Source organism: Piliocolobus tephrosceles, chromosome 6 (assembly GCF_002776525.5).
Source record: "Piliocolobus tephrosceles isolate RC106 chromosome 6, ASM277652v3, whole genome shotgun sequence".
Lineage (NCBI taxonomy): Eukaryota > Metazoa > Chordata > Mammalia > Primates > Cercopithecidae > Piliocolobus > Piliocolobus tephrosceles.
In genome coordinates, this window is record NC_045439.1 from 15,658,423 (window position 1) to 15,679,099 (window position 20,677).

Consider the following 20,677-nt stretch of genomic DNA (forward strand, 5'->3'; position numbering starts at 1 on the left):
TGCCGTGCCCTTGAGTCTTTCCCTGATCTGACCACTCAGTCCACAGTAGCCCCAGTCACCCTCTTTTAATTCTCGGCACAGCTCTTACCACTGTTTGGCCCTTTTCTGGTTTATCTCTTTGTCTTCTCTGTCTAGAGTGTAAGCTTCTTGAGGGTAGAGACCCCCTAGGTCCTGTTCATAGCTGTAAGTCCTTGGTGCTGGCAGGTGCTGAATGAATGGGGGTGATGTGCAAAGTGCCACCAGGACCCTGATAGCCCAGGCTGAGGGAGCAAGGGAAGCTGCTCCAAGCTGACCTGAAATGTGTCTTAAAGGATGCCTGGGATTTTGGCAGGAGAAGGGAGGGAGGCATGACATGTCCAAGCACCCTTGGGTAAGTCAGATGGCCATGGCCTTGGAAAGATGCTGAGGACCTGGACCTCATGGGTGCGTGAGGCTAGAGGCCCAGGGAGAGTGGGAGACGGGCTTTCGGTCGTGATCGCAGATGTAAAACTCCTTCCTTGGCTCTGAGATGATGGATTGAGCCAGGGGAACCCCTCTGGGGCTGCCAGAATAGCCACTCTAGACCAAGAGCATGCAGTAACATGGGTCATCTTTATTCTTTTTAAATTATCTGGTTCATGTTTTGTGTAGGTAATGAATGTACTTGGTAATGCAAATGGAATTACAGGGTTCATGGTGAAAACAGCCTCCTACATCGTGTCCATGGCCTCTTGCTCCCTTGCATAGGAACAGCCACTCTTAAGACTTCCCAGGGGGTCCTTTAGGAAGTATTCTGAATATCTGCACATTTATAAGAAAACATGGTATTGGCTTTTTTTTTTTCTTTTTTTGAGATGGAGTCTCACTCTGTCGCCCAGACTGGAGTGCAGTGGTGCAATCTCGGCTCACTGCAACCTCTGCCTCCCAGATTCAACCAATTCTCCTGCCTCAGCCTCCTGAGTAGCTGGGATTACAGGCGCCTGCCACCATACCAGCTAATTTTTGTATTTTTAGTAGAAACGGGGTTTTCCCTTGTTGGCCAGGCTGGTCTCAAACTCCTGACCTCAGGTGAGTGTTGGGATTACAGGTGTGAGCTACCTCGTCTGGCCTGTTGTTGTTTTTTACACACAATAGTGACCATATACCCTCTTTTGTATCTTGCTTTTTTCAACTCTCTTTGTGATTGTTAGCTATTGCTGCATAACAAACCATCCCAAAGCTTAGTGCCCTAAAACAATCACCTTGCATTATTTCTCATGATTCTGGGCTTGCCAGGGCTCGCTCATGCATCGGTGGCCAGCTGTGGGTCAGCCCGGTGACTTTGCTGCTCTTGGCTGGGCTCTCTTATGCTTACGGAGCTTTGCCTAGACAGCTCAGCTCTACTCCACGAGGCCTTTTATTGTTCAGCAGGTTGGCCTGGGCTAGGTACAGGCTGGCCTAGGCATGTTCTCATGGTGGTCACAGAGAAACAAGAGGGAAGAAGTGAGTAAGCCCTTTTCTAAGCCTCTGCGTGCATTAACATTTCCACTGTTGCATCAGTCAGAGCAAGCCCTGGGGCCAAGCCCAGGGTCAGTGCAAGAGGCCACAAAGCATGGGATTCAGGAAGCATGAAGACATGGCCTTTCATGCAGCCAGGCCACTGCGGAGTGGTATGGAGATGTGCTCCGTGTGTTCATGGATGCACCGTCCTGCTGCATGGGGTGCACCATAACTCAGTTAACAGGTCTCCTGTCAAGGACCGTATAGGTTGTTTCCTATCTTTTGCTATTACCAGTAGGGCTGTATGTAGTAAACATCCATATCTGTACGTCTTTGTGCTGAAGAGTGCATATGTCTATGGGATAGCTACCTAAAACTGGAATTTCTGGGTCAGCTGGTGTGGGAGTATGTCAGTTGCTTTGTGGAAATTGCTACATTGCCCCCTGGAGACACTCATGCTAATTTATACCCCTATCAGCATGACACAGCAGTGTCTGTTTTCCTATTAGCATTCTGGAGGCAGGGGGATCACAAGTACTGCAAATGCTGGGTTACTCAGGATTACAGGAAGCCCAGTAAACGAAGGGCTGGAGTTCACTCAGGTCATTCTGAGGCTTTTTTTTTGCTTTAGACTAATCTCACTCTGTCGCCCAGGCTGGAGTACAGTGGAGCGATCTCGGCTCACTGCAACCTCCGCCTCCCAGGTTCAAGTGATTTTCCTGCCTCAGCCTCCTGAGTAGCTGGGAGTAACAGGTGTATGCCACCACGCCCGGATACTTTTTGTATTTTTTTTAGTAGAGATGGGGTTTCACCATATTGGCCAGGCTGGTCTCGAACTCCTGACTTCATGATCCACCCACCTTGGCCCCCCAAAGTGTTGGGATTACAAGCGTGAGCCACTGCGGTCAGGAGTTCGAGACCAGCTTGGTCAGGAGTTCGAGACATTCTTGGTGCAAGCTTTGTCTCCTCTCCCACCCCCATCCAATACACATCTTCATTACAGCCTGTATCGTGTTGAATGGTCTTGAGAGACTGGGGCGTCATGAGGGAAGGGACTGTGTCTCTTAATTCTGCGGAAAATTTTTTTTCTCCATTGAACATTTTCCTGCACCGTGCTCTCCCAGTTGCTGCTTTTGTTGTTGTTGAGACGGAGTCTTGCTCTGTCGACTAGGCTGGAGTGCAGTGGCACAATCTTGGCTCACTGCAACCTCTGTGTCCCAGTTTCAAGTGATTCTTCTGCCTCAGCCTCCCGAGTAGCTGGAATTACAGGCGTGCACCCCCATGCCTGGCTAATTTTTGTATTTTTTATAGAGACAGGGTTTCTCCATATTGACCAGGCTGGTCTTGAACTCCTGACCTCAAGCAATCCGCCTGCCTCGGCCTCCCAAAGTGCTGGGATTACAGGCATGAGCCACCGCACCCTGCCCCCAGCTGCTGCTGATGGAACTGAGCACTTTCCACATCTTGGCATCATGACTCTGGCGCATTCCCCCCGCATCAGGAGATCAGAGAAACACAAAGGCCCTGAATCCTGCATAGCACTTGGGTAGCAGTTTTTACACCTCTCTGCAACTATGAAACCCATTGTTTAAATAAAAATTTGGCAAGCCTGGGATGTAAAACCAAAGCAGCAGGAGAAGTGCAGGGTCTGGGGATTCTGCAAAGACCCTCATTGGGTTCTAGGAATTCTGTTTGGAGACCAGTAAACTTGAGGACTTAAGGTTGGTGGGGTGTTACCAGATAGGAGTTCTCAGCCTGAAGCTGGTTTCTTGTTTGGGAGATCTGGGTAAGATTCCTGTTTGGTTCCTGAAACAAAGGTCAGAATCACAGTGACTTAGCAAGTAGAACAGGATAGTTCATTGTTTCACTCTCATGTAATTAATTGACCGTAAGCAGTTGGGGGCTCGGTGGCAGCTCCTGGTGTTGGGGATCTAGTAAGCCTCCTTGTGTGCTGCTGCTCTGCTCTGCTCATCCCCAACAGGTAGCTTCTAGCTTGTGGTCTCAGATGGGCGGCCATTTTCCATCAGCACTGCCATAGTCCAGCCTGTGGGGGAGGGTGAACAGGGACTGGTGGGCAAGCCCATTCCCTCTAAAGGCCAAGCCCAGAAACTGTGTGCAACACCTCTGCTCCCATCCCATCGTCATAACGTAGTCACGTGGCAGCATGTCACCACCAGGGAGCCTTGGAAGTGTAGTCTTTAGCTGGACAGCCATGTGCCCTGATAAAACTTGGGAATTTTAATACTAAAGGAAGAAAGGGAGAGTGAATATTCTGGGACAACAAGCAGGCTGTGCCACAGGCGGGGACCGCCCTAACCCCAGGGAGGATGCAGATGCCTTCCCCATCATCTAATTAATTCACCATTCATTGAGCATGGACTCTGTGTCAGATATTGTGCACAACACACAGGTTCTTCCTTTAGGCCTCGTCCTTACAGTCTAGAAGGGGCAGACAGATTGACTAACACCCATGGTGCTCAGGGTTCCTGGGGCTGCTAGAGGTGGTTTGGGATGGGGCACCTGGAGGAGAGGTCGGCAGTGCTTGGAATATTAGTAGGTGTTTACTAAGTAGTGGTGAGTGGTGTCCTCAGGATGCCAGAGCATTCCAAAGGGGTGGCACATGTGACCCTGGGCCAGGACCTGTCTTTCATTGCTGAGGGCTTTAGATGTCTTGCTGTGGTGGGGGTGCTGAGTCGGCAGGCTGGGAGGGGGAAGCACTGACATCTGGGTGTTCTGATCCCAGCTTGAGTCTCCAGCTCTCTGCCCACATCCACTTCCCCTGCCATTTGGCTCTCTCTGCTTCCCTGGACTGCGTGCTGTGGTTTTGGCTGTGCTGTTCCTTCAGCCTGGTCTGCCCTTCCCTCTGCTCTTTGCTGGCCCAGGCCTTACTCATCCTTTAAGGCCCAGCTGGGAGGTGTGTTCACTCTGGGCCATAGAGTTTTCCCGCTGAGAACTCGGTAGCTGTAGCCCACAGTCTGTCAATGGAATTGCGGCCCTGAGAGGGTAAGTCACGTGACCCCGCAGCTAGACTAGGTAGCAGGGGTCCTGATCTCCCATTGTTTCTGCTCCCTGGCTTGGAGATTCTGCCCAGAGGAGCCATTTTCAGATGCAGGGTCCCTGTGGCAGGGAGGTGAGGAGAGGTGGGGTTGTGAGGAGGGGCGGGGAGAGAGGGGTCCTCCATTCAGGTTTGCTTCCCAGAATTAATGAGGTTAAATCATTGGGCCAAAGTCACTGAGTGACAAACTTGGTTTAAATCTAGGACTCTGAATCCCAATTTCTAAATTATTTTATTTTTTGGAATTTTAAAATATACAGAAAAAAGTTCCACATAGATGGACAATCTTACCACTCAGAAATAACCACTATTAATATCCTGGTATATATACTCCCAGTTTTTAAAGAAGAGTTACTTGTTTGTTTTTTTTTTCTAAAAGTGATATAAAAGGATTTTGCTCAATGTAAATAATTTAAACCACAAAGATGAGAATTTAAAAATTATCCCAAATCCTATCATTCAGAAATTCCTATTGTTTACACTAAGTGATAATCATTTTAGACATCTTTGTAGGGGCATAGACAGATATGAAGGTAGATATTTAGATGTACTTCTATAAACAGTGATCATATTGCTGTCCAGTATGATAGCCACTAGCTACATGTAGCTATTGACCACTTGAAATGTACAGGTTAGAGCCGATATGTGCTGTGAGTGTAAAATACACACAAGATTTGGAAAACTTAATATGAAAAAGGAATGTAAGATCTCATTAGTATTTTAAAAATATTGATTGCATGTTGACCTGATAGTATTTTTTTTTTTTTGAGACGGAGTCTCGCTCTGTCGCCCAGGCTGGGGTTCAGTGGTGTGATCTTGGCTCACTGCAAGCTCCGCCCCCCGGGTTCATGCCATTCTCCTGCCTCAGCCTCCTGAGTAGCTAGGACTACAGGCGCCCACCACCACGCCTGGCTAATTTTTTATATTTTTAGTAGGGATGGGGTTTCACTGTGTTAGCCAGGATGGTCTCGATCTTCTGACCTCATGATCCACCCGCCTTGGCCTCCCAAAGTGCTGGGATTACAGGCGTGAGCCACTGCGCCCAGCCAACCTGATAGTATTTTGGTTATATTTATTTAAATAAAATCTCTTATTTAAATTAATTCCACCTTTTTTTTTTTTCTTGCGATGTTGCCCAGGCTGGTCTCAAACGATCTGCCTGTCTAGGCCTCCTAAAGTGTTGAGAGCCACTGAGCCCTGTCTTCCTTTCCTTTTTTAATATGGCTATTACAATTTATAATTTATAAATTTACAATTTATAAATTAAGGCCAGGCTTAGTGGCTCATGCCTGTAATCCCAGCACTTTGGGAAGCCGAGATGGGCGGATCACCTGAGGTCAGGAGTTCAAGACCAGCCTGGCCAACATGGTGAAACTCCGTCTCTGCTAAAAATGCAAAATTAGCTGGGCATGATGGCGGGTGCCTGTAATCCCAGCTACTCTGAGATTGAGGCAGGAGAACTGCTTGAACCCAGGTGAAGTTTGCAGTGAGCCGAGATCGTGCCATTGTACTCCAGCCTGGGCAACAAGAACGAAACTGTCTCAAAACAAAAAAAAACAACAAAAATTTTAAATTATATATGTGGCTTGCATATATTTCTATTGAACAGCACTGGTCTATTATTATAGTATTAATACATTTATTCATAAATATTAAATGGAAAAAAGAAATGAAAATGAATTTAGAGGAATTTTTTTTTCTTTTCTTTTTTTTTTTTTTTTTAGATGGGGTCTCTCGCTCTGTTGCCAGGCTGGAGTGCAGTGGCACAATCTCAGCTCACTGCAACCTCTGCCTCCCAGATTCACGCCATTCTCCTGCCTCAGCTTCCTGAGTAGCTGGGATTACAGGCGCCCACCACCAGGCCTGGCTAATTTTTGTATTTTTAGTAGAGACGAGGTTTGGTCTCAATCTCTTGACCTCGTGATCTGCCCGCCTTGGCCTCCCAAAGTGCTGGGATTACAGGCGTGAGCCACCACGCCCTGCCTAAAGGAATTTTTGAGCTCTAAATAAATGGTTCTTCATTATTTCCTGAGAGTTCACTAAAATTTAAACAAATATTTGAAAAATAGTAAAAGATTAGATTGATTTTTTTTTTAAAGCACATGGTACAGTGTTTTGAAAGATAAAGGCATGGCACTCTGAAGCTCCTCCCAATTTCTGGTATATGATTGTTTTTGCAATGCATTGCTTTCTAACATTCATATTCTGTTCTGTGCCTCTAATTCTTGTGGGCATTTAGTATTCTGTAAGAAACACTCAGGCCTCTGCCTCCATGTCCTTCGTTCCTGAGTCCTGAGTTTCTTTATGAGCTGGGTTTCATTTCTTGAGAAGGGCTTGTGTGTCTGGGAGGACGCTGCTTGTTGCCTTTGTGTCTGGCTGGTGTCTGGACCGGCCCCATGCACCGGGGTCACACTTTGTACCCCAGTGTATTCTGTATGCGCCACTTCATTGTCTTCTGGCGTTGGACGCTGCTGTGGCCTTGCCTGATTTCCTCTTTTTTTTGAGTCAGGGTCCTCCTCTGTCGCCCAGGCTAGAGTGCAGTGGTGCGATCTCGGCTCACTGCAAATTTCACTCGCAGGTTCAAGTGATTCTCTTGCCTCAGCCTCCCTAGTAGCTGGGATTACAGGTGCACACCACCATGCCTGGCTAATTTTTTTGAATTTTTAGTAGATACAGGGTTTCACCACATTGACCAGGCTGGTCTCAAACTCCTGACCTCAGGTGATCCCCCCGCCGCAGCCTCCCAAAGTGTTGGGATTACAGGCATAAGCCACCACGCCTGGCCAGATTTGCTTTTTCTTCTTGGGCATCTAATGAGTTCTTGAGTTCAGTAACTGAACTCAGCCCTGTTTTCGTGTTACTTGACTCCCTCAGGACTCTAGGTCTCATCTCTAAAAGGTTATTTTAGGCTTCCCAGTACATAGACAGAGCACTGCTAAGACCTATAGATTCAGCAGTTTTGGGCCAACTGCTCAGAACATGTGGAAAAGGCCTTTGTTTTAGCTCTTGGCCTTTGGTGGACTTACCACCCAGAATCTTAAGGGGTCTTCAGTGATGACTTTTTGAATTAATTTTAAATTGCATATATAATAGGTAGATCTATTCTTTTTAGGACCAGGATGTTAAAGACAAAGCCAAAGTCCATTCTTGCCACCGACCCCAGTTGAGGTCCCCTCCCCAGCACCCCAGCTGTAACTACTATCATGGGCTTAAGATATGTCCTTCCAGACCTTTTAAAACTGATTTTATATTTTAATACAAGTATGTTCTGTCCCATCCCAGAAAAATAGACCATGCTTAGGCTGGTATATGAGTTGTTCTGGGTTTATTCAGAACAGTCGGGGGGTTGGTGTGGATTCCAAAGAGCTGCTCCTGGAGTGAACTTTTCATTCAAATTAAGCCAATACAGACATCAACAAGTTATAACCATGAGTAGTATGCTCTCAGGAGTCAAAGCTTCATGCAAGCATTCCCAGGTACCTGTATAGTAACGACTTTTAGACAGAAACAGATGAACACTCTGTTGCTCTGCAAGAATACAGACTTGCATTCAGGTCATTTTGACACAGACTCATTTTAAGATCCAGCTGTACAGACATTCCACCAGCTCCATAAAACACAGCAAAGAACTGGGGATTTCATCGCGCCTCTCCTGAAAATACGTAACACTGGGGTTTGTGTGTGTTTTATAAAGATCATAATGAATACCTCATAAGCCACCTTTGTTTTTTTCCTACTGAACTTGAGCTCTCTCCATGTTAATATGTATCTACTGGCAGCCAGGCACGGTGGCTCATCCCAGTAATCCCAGCACTTTCGGAGGTTGAGGCGGGCAGATCACCTGAGGTTAGGAGTTTGAGACCAGCCTGGCTAACATGGTGAAACCCTGTTTCTACTAAAAATACAAAAAGTTAGCCAGGCGTGATGGCATGTGCCTGTAATCCCAGCTACTCGGGAGGCTGAGGCAGGAGAATCACCTGAACTTGGGAGATGGAGGTTGCAGTGAGCTGAGATTGCACCACTGCACTCCAGCCTGAGCAACAAGAGCAAAACTCCGTCTCAAAAAAAAGTATCTACTGGCAAAGAAACGACTGAGTGCTTGAGTCAGCACCTATTTGAGTACATGCTACTGGAACATTCTTTAAATGAACTGAATTCACTATGAGGTGGTGTCCACTTAGACCCTATGAAGGCTATGAAGTTCCAGAAGGACCTTGCTGGGGGCCTGGAGCCTCGGGGTGTGGTGGCTCTGGGGTCCTTTGAGTTGGAGGGGGTCCTACGTGCATTCCTTGCTCACACTTTGTTCTCACTTTGTTTGGCTTCTCACTTTGTTTTTGTAGATGACATGGCAGAACTTCTCCTCGGGGAGTCGAAGCTGGAGCAGTACCTGAAGGAACACCCCCTGAGGCAGGGAGCCAGTCCCCGAGGCCCCAAGCCCCAGCTGACTGAGGTCCGCAAGCATCTGACCGCCGCCCTGGACCGAGGGAACCTTAAGGTACCATGGGCCTCTGGGCTGAGGCGACACTTGCTCACCTGCACACCGCCGTGGCTTATCTTCTTAGAAACGGGCCAGCTCCCAGTTGGGTGGATGTGCCAGTCTCTAGGATGGTTGACCACTGCGGGGGCTTCTGGGCCAATAGGGTCTCTCTGATGAGAGTCTTCAATGACACGCCATCTGCACAATGCCACTTATCTCTCAGATGCTTGAACTAAAGCTATCTGCTATAACCCAGAGCTTAACCTGACATGTTACCCAGTTCTAGAAAAGAGAGAAGTTAATCAGAAGGGGTGCTCAACGCACAGCTTCCTGCTCATCAGTGTAACAAGCCACTGTGGCCCAGAGCTGTGGGAGGTTCCATAATGGTGCCAGCAGGCCTGGCGTCACGGTTGGGAGGGGGCCAGGAACTTCCCCGCATCTCAGCGAAGACCCTCACCCGCTGGCACAGGGAATCTTAGGCGCTGCCCGCTATCTGTCCATTCTGTTCTCTGGTCTCATTGCACCCAGGTTTCCTTTCCCTCTCACGTGGCTTTCCTTCCTTTCTTCTTGGACTCCTCATTCAGTTCCTTTTGCTTTTCATGGGGGTCATCTCCTCTTCCCGCCCTGCCCTTCTGCCCCCTAGGTGGCTCACACTCCCCTGGCTCTAGACACTTCCCCTAGTTCAGATGGCTGTCTGCGGCCTGCTGCATCCTGCCCCTCTTCCCCAGGATGTATTTCCCACTGAGGACAGTCTTTGGTGAACTCCTGGAGCTCTGACTTCTGTTTCCTTTTAACTTTGATGACTTCTTTCTCATTTTTCTTCTCTTCCTGTCTTGGAATCCTGTGAGGCTCCGTGTTTGGTCTTTATTCTTGTTTGCGTGTGCATGCTTTCCCATGGGAAGCCATGCTTTCTTTGGCTTTACCTTTCATGTCTGTACTGCAAACTCAAGCCTGCTCCCGACTTGCTGTGTGACTCCAGGGAGGTTACTCGCCTCTCTGCAGCTCAGTTTCTTTAGGTTTGAATGGGGTGGGCTCTTAAAGGGGTGAGCTTGGTCCTTCCCGGCTCCTGCATGTTCTAAGCCTATGAGCTTTCAATTTGAGCTGTTCCTCCTCTTGGTCATCTGGCCACCTCCTTGGCCCTGTTGCAATGGAGGGCCTGGGCAACCTTTGAGTAAGTTAGTATTGGTGTTGGTCAGTTGTGCAGCAACAGGCTTTTGGAAACCCTGATAGAGAGCTCTTTCCAAATGGTCTCTGTGTATGTTGTCTGCACGGGACACAGCTCCAGGCCGCTAGGAGGTGGCTGGAGAGCGTCACTTCAACATAGGGACCCTGCCCTAGGCCCCTAGGGGGTGGCCGGAGAGGTCACCTCAGCATAGGGATCCCAGGTACTTAAGGACTCCCTGCTGCATTTGGGCTTCAAAAACCAGGTCTTCTCTTTCCCCGTTCAGTTTCTCTGTAAGGGTCATGCCACGCTTTGGTGTGTGGCAGATCACTTGAGGCTAGGAGTTCAATACCAGCCTGGCCAACATGGCGAAACCCCGTCTCCATCTCATATGTTGTTTTTTTTTTGATACGGAGTCTTGCTCTGTTGCCCAGGCTGGAGTGCAGTGGCGTGATTTCGGCTCACTGCGAGCTCCGAAATCCCAGGTTCCCATTCTCCTGCCTCAGCCTCCCGAGTAGCTGGGACTACAGGGACCCGCCACCACACCCGGCTAATTTTTTGTATTTTTGGTAGAGACGGGGTTTCACCATGTTAGCCAGGATGGTCTCGATCTCCTCACCTTGTGATCTGCCCGCCCTGGCCTCCCAAAGTGCTGGGATTACAGGCGTGAGCCACCGCGCCCAGCCTCATCTCATATGTTCTTAACCAATGACATGATGACACAGGTGGACACAGGGTACGTCTTGATCTGGGGACACAGGTGGTAGGTCTTGATCAGCAGGAGAGGGTGGAGGGACAGCAGGCACATGGGCCACAGCTCACAGTGATGGCCAGCCAGACTCAAGTGTCCTGCTAGGAGGGGTGAGGGGAGATATCTGGCTCATTTCTTTCCCCCGTCTACCCGCCCCACAACTTCATCTTGAAAAATTCACCTTTCATTTCACCAGGTATTGACAGGTTTTGCTTTCCATCCTCTACAACGCCGTGTGGTAGTAAGCACATTGCATTTATTTTGTTATTTATTTATTTATTTTTTGAGACAAAGTGTTGTTCTGTCGCCCAGATGCCATCTCAGCTCACTGCAACCTCTGCCTCCCAGGTTCAAGCAATTCTTCTGTCTCAGCCTCCCGAGTAGCTGTGACTACGGGTGTGTGCTGCCACACCTGGCTAATTTTTGTGTTTTTAGTAGAGACGGGGTTTCACCATGTTGGCCAGGCTGGTCTCGAACTCCTGACCTTAGGTGATCTGCCTACGTCGGCCTGTAATCCCTCCGAAAGTGCTGGGATTACAGGCCTGGGCCACTGCACGAGCAGTTGAATTTAATTCAAGTTAAAATTCTTGAGTCTGAGTCCACTTCTGGATTTACAGGCTGTGTGATTTTGGGATGTTACTTAACTTCTCTGAGCTTCATGTTTCTCAGCTGCAGGCCTACTTAGCCCAGGATTGTTTTGAGGCTCAAATGGAGAAATTCTTTCAAAGCTGTATAGCACTAGATACACATCATTTCTTGCTATGTTATTAGTTCTACCTAGAGAGTTTTTTTCTCCCATTGCTGTTTTTCACCTTCCTCCATCTTATAAAGAATTTCCCAAAGCCACACATCTTTTGCATGGGTGTGCTGTCCTACTCACACTGACTAATGTGAAACTTTCTCTTTCCTTGAGCTTAAGTCCAGCTTGTCTTAAGTGAATTGAGGCTGGGAAGACCAGAGCCAGCCAGCCATGTGGTGGGATGGAAAGAGTCCTGGACGAGGAGTCAGGACATCTGGCTTCTGATTCAAGGCAAGAAAATGGTCCTTATTGTGAGCAAGGTGGCCCCTGACACCGTGTTGGGGTTGTTCTCCCACTGCCCTGGCAGCCGAGGCGCCCTGGCCAAGCCGTTTCCTGTGCTTGGGTGCAGATTGGACTCGCCCAGGGAGGCTCTCCCAGTGTGTCCAAGCTGTGCCTCTAGGCTTGCAATTTTCTTCAAGCTTTTTCTCCGCCTGGCTCTCCAGTTTGCTTTCGTTTTTTTTTTTTTTTTTTTCTCCTTTGGTAAAATATACATAACATACAACCTAACGTTATAGCTCTTTGTAAGTGTACAGTATAGTGGCATTAAGTATGTTATCGTTGTCACCACCCTCCATCTCCAGGACTCATCTTCCCAAACTGAGCCTCTTGTGATGTATCCGTTAATGCCAACTCCTCATTCCCCCTCCTCCTTCAATTCGCCTTTAATCCAGAGGTTCTCAGAGGCTGGAAACTTGGGGAAGGAAGAAAGACTTCCCAGAATGTCCTAGGAAATGTTTTCAAAATACCCAAGCCTGGCCCGTCCCCCACCTGGGTGGAGAACCCTGTGGTAGATGCTTTTTTTTTTTGAGACGGAGTCTCACTCTGTCATCCAGGCTGGAGTGCAGTGGCATGATCTCGGCTCACTGCAGCCTCCGCCTCCCAGGTTCAAGCGATTCTTGTGCCTCAGCCTCCTGAGTAGCTGGGATTACAGGTGTGCACCACCACGCTCCACTAATGTTTGTATTTTTAGTAGAGATGGGATTTCACCATGTTGGCTGGGCTGGTCACGGACTTCTGGCATCAAATGATCTGCCTGCCTCAGCCTCCCAAAGTGCTGGGATTATAGGTGTGAGCCACCGCACTCGGCCTGGATGCTTTTTTTCTCTTTTCTAAGTCTGTTTTGATTTCTCCGTCTCCAGATGTAATTCTAATTCCTCTGGTGCCTCTCCCTTGGGCCACCCATAAACACTTTTGCTCCTATCAGTCCTCCTTGCCCACTCCACCATCCTTTCCAATGCTGCCTGATGTCCCTCTCTCTTCCAAGAAATGCCTGGAAGCTGACCATGTTGGCTGAGATAGCTGCTGTAACACACCGTACCTGGCTACCTGGCCTTGTTGTCCATCCATCAAAGCTCTAGGTTACAGTATAAATAGTGTGGTTTCACGGTGTGCTTCCGTAAGCAAAAACCCTCAGCTTTGAACTGCTTGAGCTCTGAGGATAAAGTCTGGCCAAGGAAGATAAATCTGTTTCCTTATATAGGTGGCAGGGTGGCCTGCTCTCTCCCTAGGAAGGAGGGCAGTGATGAGGCTTTGGGGAGTGGGGGACTGGCCACGTCAGCCTCGCTGACTGGGAGGAAGGGGGGCCCACAGAGAACTCCCAGCCTTCAGTCTCTGGGGAGGGTACCAGGTCATCTCAGTTTAGAAACTTCAGTGGCTCAGTGAGAAACTTCGCCCTGGAAAGCAAGCAAGTCCTAATCTTCACATCCATTTGGGAAGGCCCTCCTTGATGATTTGGGTTACAAGGTTGTGGTGCATCTCCACTGCCATGGGCGGCCCACCAGGATGTCTGGGCCGCTTCTTTTCTGAGACAGGTGCTTGTATGTTTAACTTAGGAAGCATTCCTTCCTTCCTTGGCCCAGCCGGCCCACCCAGCCATGGGCCTGGTGAGGGGAGCTGCAGGGTTTTGTTTTGGTTTCGTTTTTGCAATAGCTTTCTTGAAGTGTAATTCACATACCATACAACTCACCCATTCAGAGTGTCCACTTCAGCGATTTTTAGCATATTCATGAAGTTGTGCAACCATCATCACAATCAATTCTAGAACATTTTCATCACCTTCCAAAGAAACCCATCATCATTAGCAGCCACCTCCCATTCCTAGCCAAGGCGAATCTATTTTCTGACTCTAGATTTGACTATCCTGGACATCTCATACACATGGAAGCATACAATATGTGGCCTTTTGTGACTGGATTTTTCACTTGGCATCGTATTTTTGGGGTTCATCTATGCTGTAGCACATAACAGTACTTCATTCTTTACTATAACTGAGTAATACTCCATTTTATGGCTAGCCCACATTTTGGTGGACATTTGGGTTGTTTCCACTGTTTGGCCATTGTGGATAACACTGCTCAGAACATTCACGTCCAGACTCTTGTGTGGGGAGCTGTGGGGTTTTACGGCAGCAGCTGGCTGGGCTCCGAGGGAGCATCATGCCTGATATTGTAGGAAAATGCTTTTCTTTCTCTCCTTTCCCTTCTAGTCAGAATTCCTACAAGAATCCAATCTGATCATGGCCAAGTTGAATTATGTGGAAGGTGATTATAAAGAAGCTCTGAACATTTATGCCCGGGTGGGCCTGGACGACCTGCCGCTGACAGCTGCCCCGCCCTACAGGCTGCGGGTGATCGCAGAAGCCTATGCTACCAAAGGTGAGGCCCGTGCCTTCTAACACAGTATCCCATGCCCTGGAGCCAGCAGCACCTCTTGGGAGCCGCCTATTTGACCCCTGGCCCTTGGCTGGTGATGAACCTGGCAGTTCCCAGCAAGGCTGCTGGGGCCGCCCTGCAGCACGTGCTGGGTCATGCTAAGCCCAGCAGGGGATTGTTCCTCTGAGCCACTGGCCATCAGCTGTCACTGAAGGGGATGAAGGAAAAACATTTCAGCAAAGTTTCTTTCTTTCTTTCTTTTTGAGACGGAGTTTTGCTCTTGTTGCCCAGGCTGGAGTGCAATGGCGCGATCTTGGCTCACTGCAACCTCCACCTCCCGGGTATAAGCGATTCTCCTGCCTCAACCGCCCGAGTAGGTGGGATTACAGGCATGCACCACCACGCCCGGCTAATTTTGTATTTTTAATAGACAGGGGGTTTCTCCATGTTGGTCAGGCTGGTCTCGAACTCCTGACATCAGGTGATCCGCCCACCTCCGCCTCCCAAAGTGCTGGGATTACAGGCGTGCCTGGCTTCAGCAAAGTTTCTTGATAAGTAATATGCAACTTCACGGGGGCCTGCCTTGGTAATTAAAATCCTGCACAGCATATAGGGATTCATATCATATGGTCAGTTGGCCACGTGGCTGATGATGTTTTTATTCATGAATGCCACCTCTGGGTTAATTAAGGCTAATCAGTTGCCACACAACAATCACTAGCAATCAGTCCTCTCTTAGTTAACTGTGTACCTATTCAGGGACAAGAAGAACGTGTAAATATCTCACTGCCATAAAGCAGTTTGCACTCTAGTGTGAGATAATGCAGTCTCATGGGAAGAAAAAGTATGGAAGCACAGGACGACATGGTGAAACCCCGTCTCTACTGAAAGTACACAGACGACTGGACTGTTCCAAGCTGCCGCTTCCTCAATCTATAATGGGCATAATCACACCCACTTCATGGGGCTATTAGGAGGATGAAGCCAAATAATGTATGGAAAGCATTTAATGTAGTACCTGGCACATTCTAAATGCTGCATAAATGATATTTTAAAATCTTGACCAGGTGCGGTAGCTCACGCCTGTAATCCCAGCACTTTGGGAGGCCAAGGCGGGAGGATCACCTGAGGTCAGGAGTTCGAGACCAGCCTGGCCAACATGGCAAAACCCCATCTCTACTGAAAGTACAAAAATTAGCCGGGCATGGTGGCAGGCGCCTGTAATCCCAGCTACTCAGGAGGCTGAGGCAGGAGAATTGCTTGAACCTGGGAGGCAGAGGTTGCAGTGAGCCGAGATCACGCCACTGCACTCCAGCCTGGGTGACAAGAGCGAGACTCCATCTCAAAAAAATTTAAAAAATAAAAAATAAAACCTCAACCCCAAACAGGGCAGCAAATGGTAAAAGCTAGGGATGGGTAATACAGGGAGGTCACTTCAGGCCAGCAGGGCCAGGAAGGCTTCCTAGAAGAAGAGGGACACTTTGAATGGGACTTCTTAAGGCCATGGCAAGAAGTGGACTATCTGGAGTGGCTCTTGTCCTTCTGGCCATCTGCTGTTCAAACCATGTACCGTGACTGACTGTGGCTGGCAAAGGCCAGGGCCCTGGGTGGTTCGTCCCTCCAGCACAGTCATGAGCTGGCCATTGTGTGCTGCCAGCACTTTCTGGCTGAGATGAGGGGGCTACAGGTGGTCCAGCCTGTCTGACTCAGTTGTCTTACGCAATGTTGAACAAAGACCTAGCCCGGGGCACACTTGTTAAGAGCTTTGTGATGAGAATGATGTATTCACCCAGTTCCCTGGGGACCCTTGAGTACTGCCAGGCTCCTCTAATTCTAAACATCCCCGTGGGCTAGGAAAAAATGCCATTGCTCTCGACAGGGCACTCTGGCAGTTTAATGGGCACACCCCTTTGAGGCTGCCTCTGGGGTCCTGACAGCATTTGGCTTTGTTTGCGTCTGTCTGAGTTATGGGGTCCGTGCCACACAGCCATGCTCTTCTCTCCCTGGTGCTCACCCAGCTACCTCACGTGCCTCAGAAGCTGTGTATGTGTGTGGCCAGCAACAGTATTCTGGAAGGAGAGCAAAGCATCATCTGGCAATTTCCACCTGCCCAACTGCCCTGGGGATGATGGGTGGTACCAGGAGTTGGCTTGCTATTTGGGGGTAGGAGGTGGCTTTGGGGCCTGCCCAGTACCCAGAGCCCACGTCCTAGGACTGGTTCTGAGATAGTTTAATGGAGGCAGGCAGTCTACAGGTGGCACTACCAGCTCAGTCTTGTGGCTGCCATGAAAGATAGGCAAGGAGGACAGGCGACTTGGGCCCTGAGCCTGGCCCTGGGTGATATGTGGTCACCCTACCCAGGAGGTTGTGGCATTGGCTCTTGGGACACCTGCTGGCTCACGGGAGACCTGGCTCTGGCTAGTTTCTGACTTCCGTGAGTGCAGGTAGAGTCACATGTGTACCAGGAGAGGGAAGGGTCACTTCTGCCTAGAGGAAGTGGCCAGCAGCCTGGGGGCTCCAGGACCTGGAGAGCCTGGTGGGCAGGTGAGAGGCAGTGTAGAGGGATGGTTTTGAGCACCGGCCCTGACCATCTGCCTGGGTCCTACTCTGTGTGTCACATGCTGGCTCTGGGGCCTTGTACAAGTTCTTTAGCCTCTCTCTGCCCCTGTTTCCCCGCCCATCAAGCTCTCATTGGCTTGTCACAGGACTGCATGAGATAGCACACATAAAATGCTTCTACAGTGCCGGCACATAGTGAGCACAATGTAAATGTCAGCTGAAGCTGAGTGTTGACTGGGCCGTGAGGGACTGGAAGTGACTTGTACTAACAGGGCCATTTTGGGCCCAATTCATGGAGATGCCCACAGACAGGTCTGCTCTCTGAGGAGTTCAAGAGGCCCTCGGTCCTGGCTGTGTGTAGGAATATTCTTGGCTCTTCTTTCTTCACCAAGGTCCCTGAGGAGTTTTAAGGGGAGGCTGCTGCCAGGGGGTTCTCTGAATGTTGGTCCCTCCCCTATCTGCACACTGCTCTAGGCAGCGGGATTGACCTACACATTTTCTTTGTCACCTCAACTTCTCCGTGGTGACCTGAGGTCTGAGTTGGCCAGGGTTTTCAGATAGAGTCCCTTCCCCTAGCCAGCCAGCGTTAGCCTTTGCTGATTGGGCATTGGAAGCCTGTATGGTTTGGCTCCCAGAACCTTCTATGGGCCAGCACTATGTTAGGGAATTTCCTGTCTCTTTAACTCTCCAAACCCCAAATTTACCGAAGACAGAAATGAGAGGAGGTGAGGTTATGCAGAAGCGTAGCAGTGGCCATGGTGTACTGAGAGATTCCTGCGTGCCAGGTGTGGTGCCCTTTATCCCAGTATCTCATTCACTCTTTTTTTTTTTTTTAAACGGAGTCTCACTCTGTCACCTGGGCTGGAGTGCAATGGCGCAATCTCGGCCCACTGCAACCTCCACTTCCCAGGTTCAAATGATTCTCCTGCCTCAGCCTCCCAAGTAGCTAGGATTACAGGTGTGCACCATCACCCCTGGCTACTTTTTTTTTTTTTTTTTTTTGGAGACGGAGTCTCGCTCTGTCGCCCGGACTGGAGTGCAGTGGCCGGATCTCAGCTCACTGTGAGCTCCGCCTCCCGGGTTTACGCCATTCTCCTGCCTCAGCCTCCTGAGTAGCTGGGACTACAGGCGCCCACCACCTCGCCCGGCTAGTTGTTTTTTTGTATTTTTAGTAGAGACGGGGTTTCACCGTGTTAGCCAGGATGGTCTCGATCTCCTGACCTCGTGTTCCGCCCGTCTCGGCCTCCCAAAGTGCTGGGATTACAGGCTTGAGCCACCGCGCCCGGCTTTTTTTTTTTTTTATTTTTTAGTAGAGACGGGGTTTCACCATGTTGGCCAGGCTGGTCTCGAACTCCTGATCTCAGGTGATCTGCCCACCTCGGCCTCCCAAAGTGTTGGGATTATAGGCGTGAGCCACCGCGCCTAGTCTTCATTCATTCTTTACCACCACCTATGAGGTAAATACCGTTATTCTTTCCATTTTACAGAGAAGAAACCTGGGGCACAGAGAGGTTAGGTAAACCTGCCCAGGGTCCTACAGCTAGGAAGTGGTCGAGCCAGGACTTGACCTCAGAGACTGGCTCTAGGGCCCTTGTTCTCCTCTGAGTGGCAGAATGGGGTCTCAGTCTGATGCCCATGTTCCTAATTGCTCTCCTTTATTGGCGTATGGACTGGAACTCAGCTAGGCCAGGTAAGGTTTCTTCAGGGAGAAAACATTCAGGTCACTCGAGAATACCCTAGATTTGTACTCTACTTGGTTCCTCTACTTTAATGCCTCACCCTTGCCGGGTTTCCTCTTATAAGTTCTGTCCTTCAAGCTCATATTGCTGTCTTCTCTGAAGCCCCCTGGGACCCACCCATTCACAGTCAATCATATTTGATGCTGTCATAGCACAGTACATTAGAATTATCTAAGAAACGACTGGAGTTGTACGCATGCTCACTTAAGGCGTTCTTCCCTTGCCAATCTAGCATTCCTAGAAGAAGGTCATCTACCAGTTACACTCCGCCATTTTGCCCCTTAGTGCGCATGCTTGCGCCCACTCGCCCAATTCCTGAGAACTTGTTGGGAAGCTGCTGATCACCAGTTTCGAGTTTCTTCTATCTACTGGGAGGCTGCTTTTTCCTGATGCAGGCTGCTAGCAATTATTATTTTAGAGAAACAGTTAACAACTGCCAGACCATCACCTGATGGTCACCTGACATTCCTGGTGTATGTGTGTGTGTATGTCAGGGGGAGCCCTCTCCTGCTCTGCTCGTGCCTGACTAGCTGCCTCCTATAACAGGGCTATTTGGCTTTCTCAGCATTTTCTGTGACTTTCTTTTCTGTGTGCACAGAGGAAAGTAAGCACCTATCTCTGCTTTATAAACAGAAACATAATTAATAGAAGAGACAAAATGAACAGTTCCCTTTTTAGTAAAATAAAATTTTAAAACTGGAAATTTAAAAATTTTAAAAGTGGGGCCTGGAAACAGCAGGGGAATTAACTTCCTTTCCAGATTGCATGGCACCAAAGCAGAGGGCTGGCTCTAAAGAGTAAATGGGGCCTGCGCAATCATCTTCCATGTAGAGATTTTATTTCCCAGTAGGGGAGACTGTGCCAGAGAGGAGAAGGGACTTGCCCTATGCCACACAATCCAGGGCAGGACCAAGATGTGGGGATGTTTCTTGGTAGGAAATTTTTCCATCAAGTTGAGTGACCTCTGTGCCCAGGTGGAGGAGGCGGCACCATGTCGGGCGCTTTACAGAGCTCCTTTACCTTCTCCATTCCTCCCTGCTCCTGGGGTGGAAACTGCTCTTCCATGCAGTGGTTAAGGGCATGAAGCTTTGGGGTCAGACTGTCCAGGTTTGATCTCTGGCTTTGCCACTTACTAGCTAAAAGGTCTTGGGCAAATTATTTTCACCCAACTGGGTCTGTTTCTCATCTGTAAATGGAGATAATAATAGTATCTACCTTACAGGGTTGTGCAGGGAATGGGTGAATACATGTAAAGCACAATGCCCGGCAGATCAACAAATGTGTTATTTTTATTCTTACCACAAATGATTGGCCTCTTCATTTGTTTGACCACAAATGATTGGCCTCTTCAGATGCCCCAGGTAACAACATCTGGTTATGGGGAGAGGGGAGAGGCCGGCTTTTTTCCATGAATACATTGGTGCCTTAGTGGATCTGCTTTGTCAGGCAGAGGGTTTGACCATCAGGAAGTGGGACCTGGGATCCATACATTTACAGGGGGAATCTTTTTTTTTTTTTTTTTTCCCTGAGACAGAGTTTCACTCTTATTGCCCAGGCTGGAGTGCAGTGGCATGATCTCAGCTCACTGTAACTTCTGTTTCCCGGGTTCATGTGATTCTCCTGCCTCAGCCTCCTGAGCAGCTGGGATTACAGGTGTGTGCCACCATGCCCGGCTAATTTTTTTTGTATTTTTAGTAGAGATGGGGTTTTACCATGTTTTACCTGACCTCAGTTGATCCACCTGCCTTGGCCTCCCAAAGTGCTGGGATTACAGGCGTGAGCTACCATGCCTGGCCTAGCAGGGGAATCTTTAGGGGAAGATCACGTGAAGATCAGAGGCCTGGAGTGCGGCTTAGGGAAGGGAAAATTGTTGCTGATGTTGGAGGATGGCAAGTACCTAGAAGTCAGCAGCAGCTGGAGAAGCTACCCACATCATCCCTTCTGCCCAGCCCCAGCCAGATGCTTGGCAGGCAGATAGACTGAGCAGGTGTGCTCTGTTACAGAGCGGGTGGAGGGGGCAGTGCAA

At 49.1% G+C, this 20,677-nt stretch overlaps 1 protein-coding gene across 4 annotated transcripts in view; it reads left to right on the forward strand.

The window, feature by feature from the left end:
• The window catches only part of TTC7B (tetratricopeptide repeat domain 7B), a 296,302-nt gene that overhangs the window by 16,421 nt on the left and 259,204 nt on the right, over positions 1 to 20,677 (forward strand). For 3 of the 4 annotated variants that reach the window (XM_023205448.2, XM_023205447.1, XM_023205446.1), the window contains exons 2-3: positions 8,854 to 9,008; positions 14,188 to 14,356. In XM_023205448.2, coding sequence (XP_023061216.1) covers positions 8,859 to 9,008; positions 14,188 to 14,356 — 319 coding nt within the window. In that variant the 5' untranslated portion in view covers positions 8,854 to 8,858. The remainder of the gene's footprint in view (positions 1 to 8,853; positions 9,009 to 14,187; positions 14,357 to 20,677) is intronic. The other variant, XM_023205449.2, reaches the window with a different exon arrangement.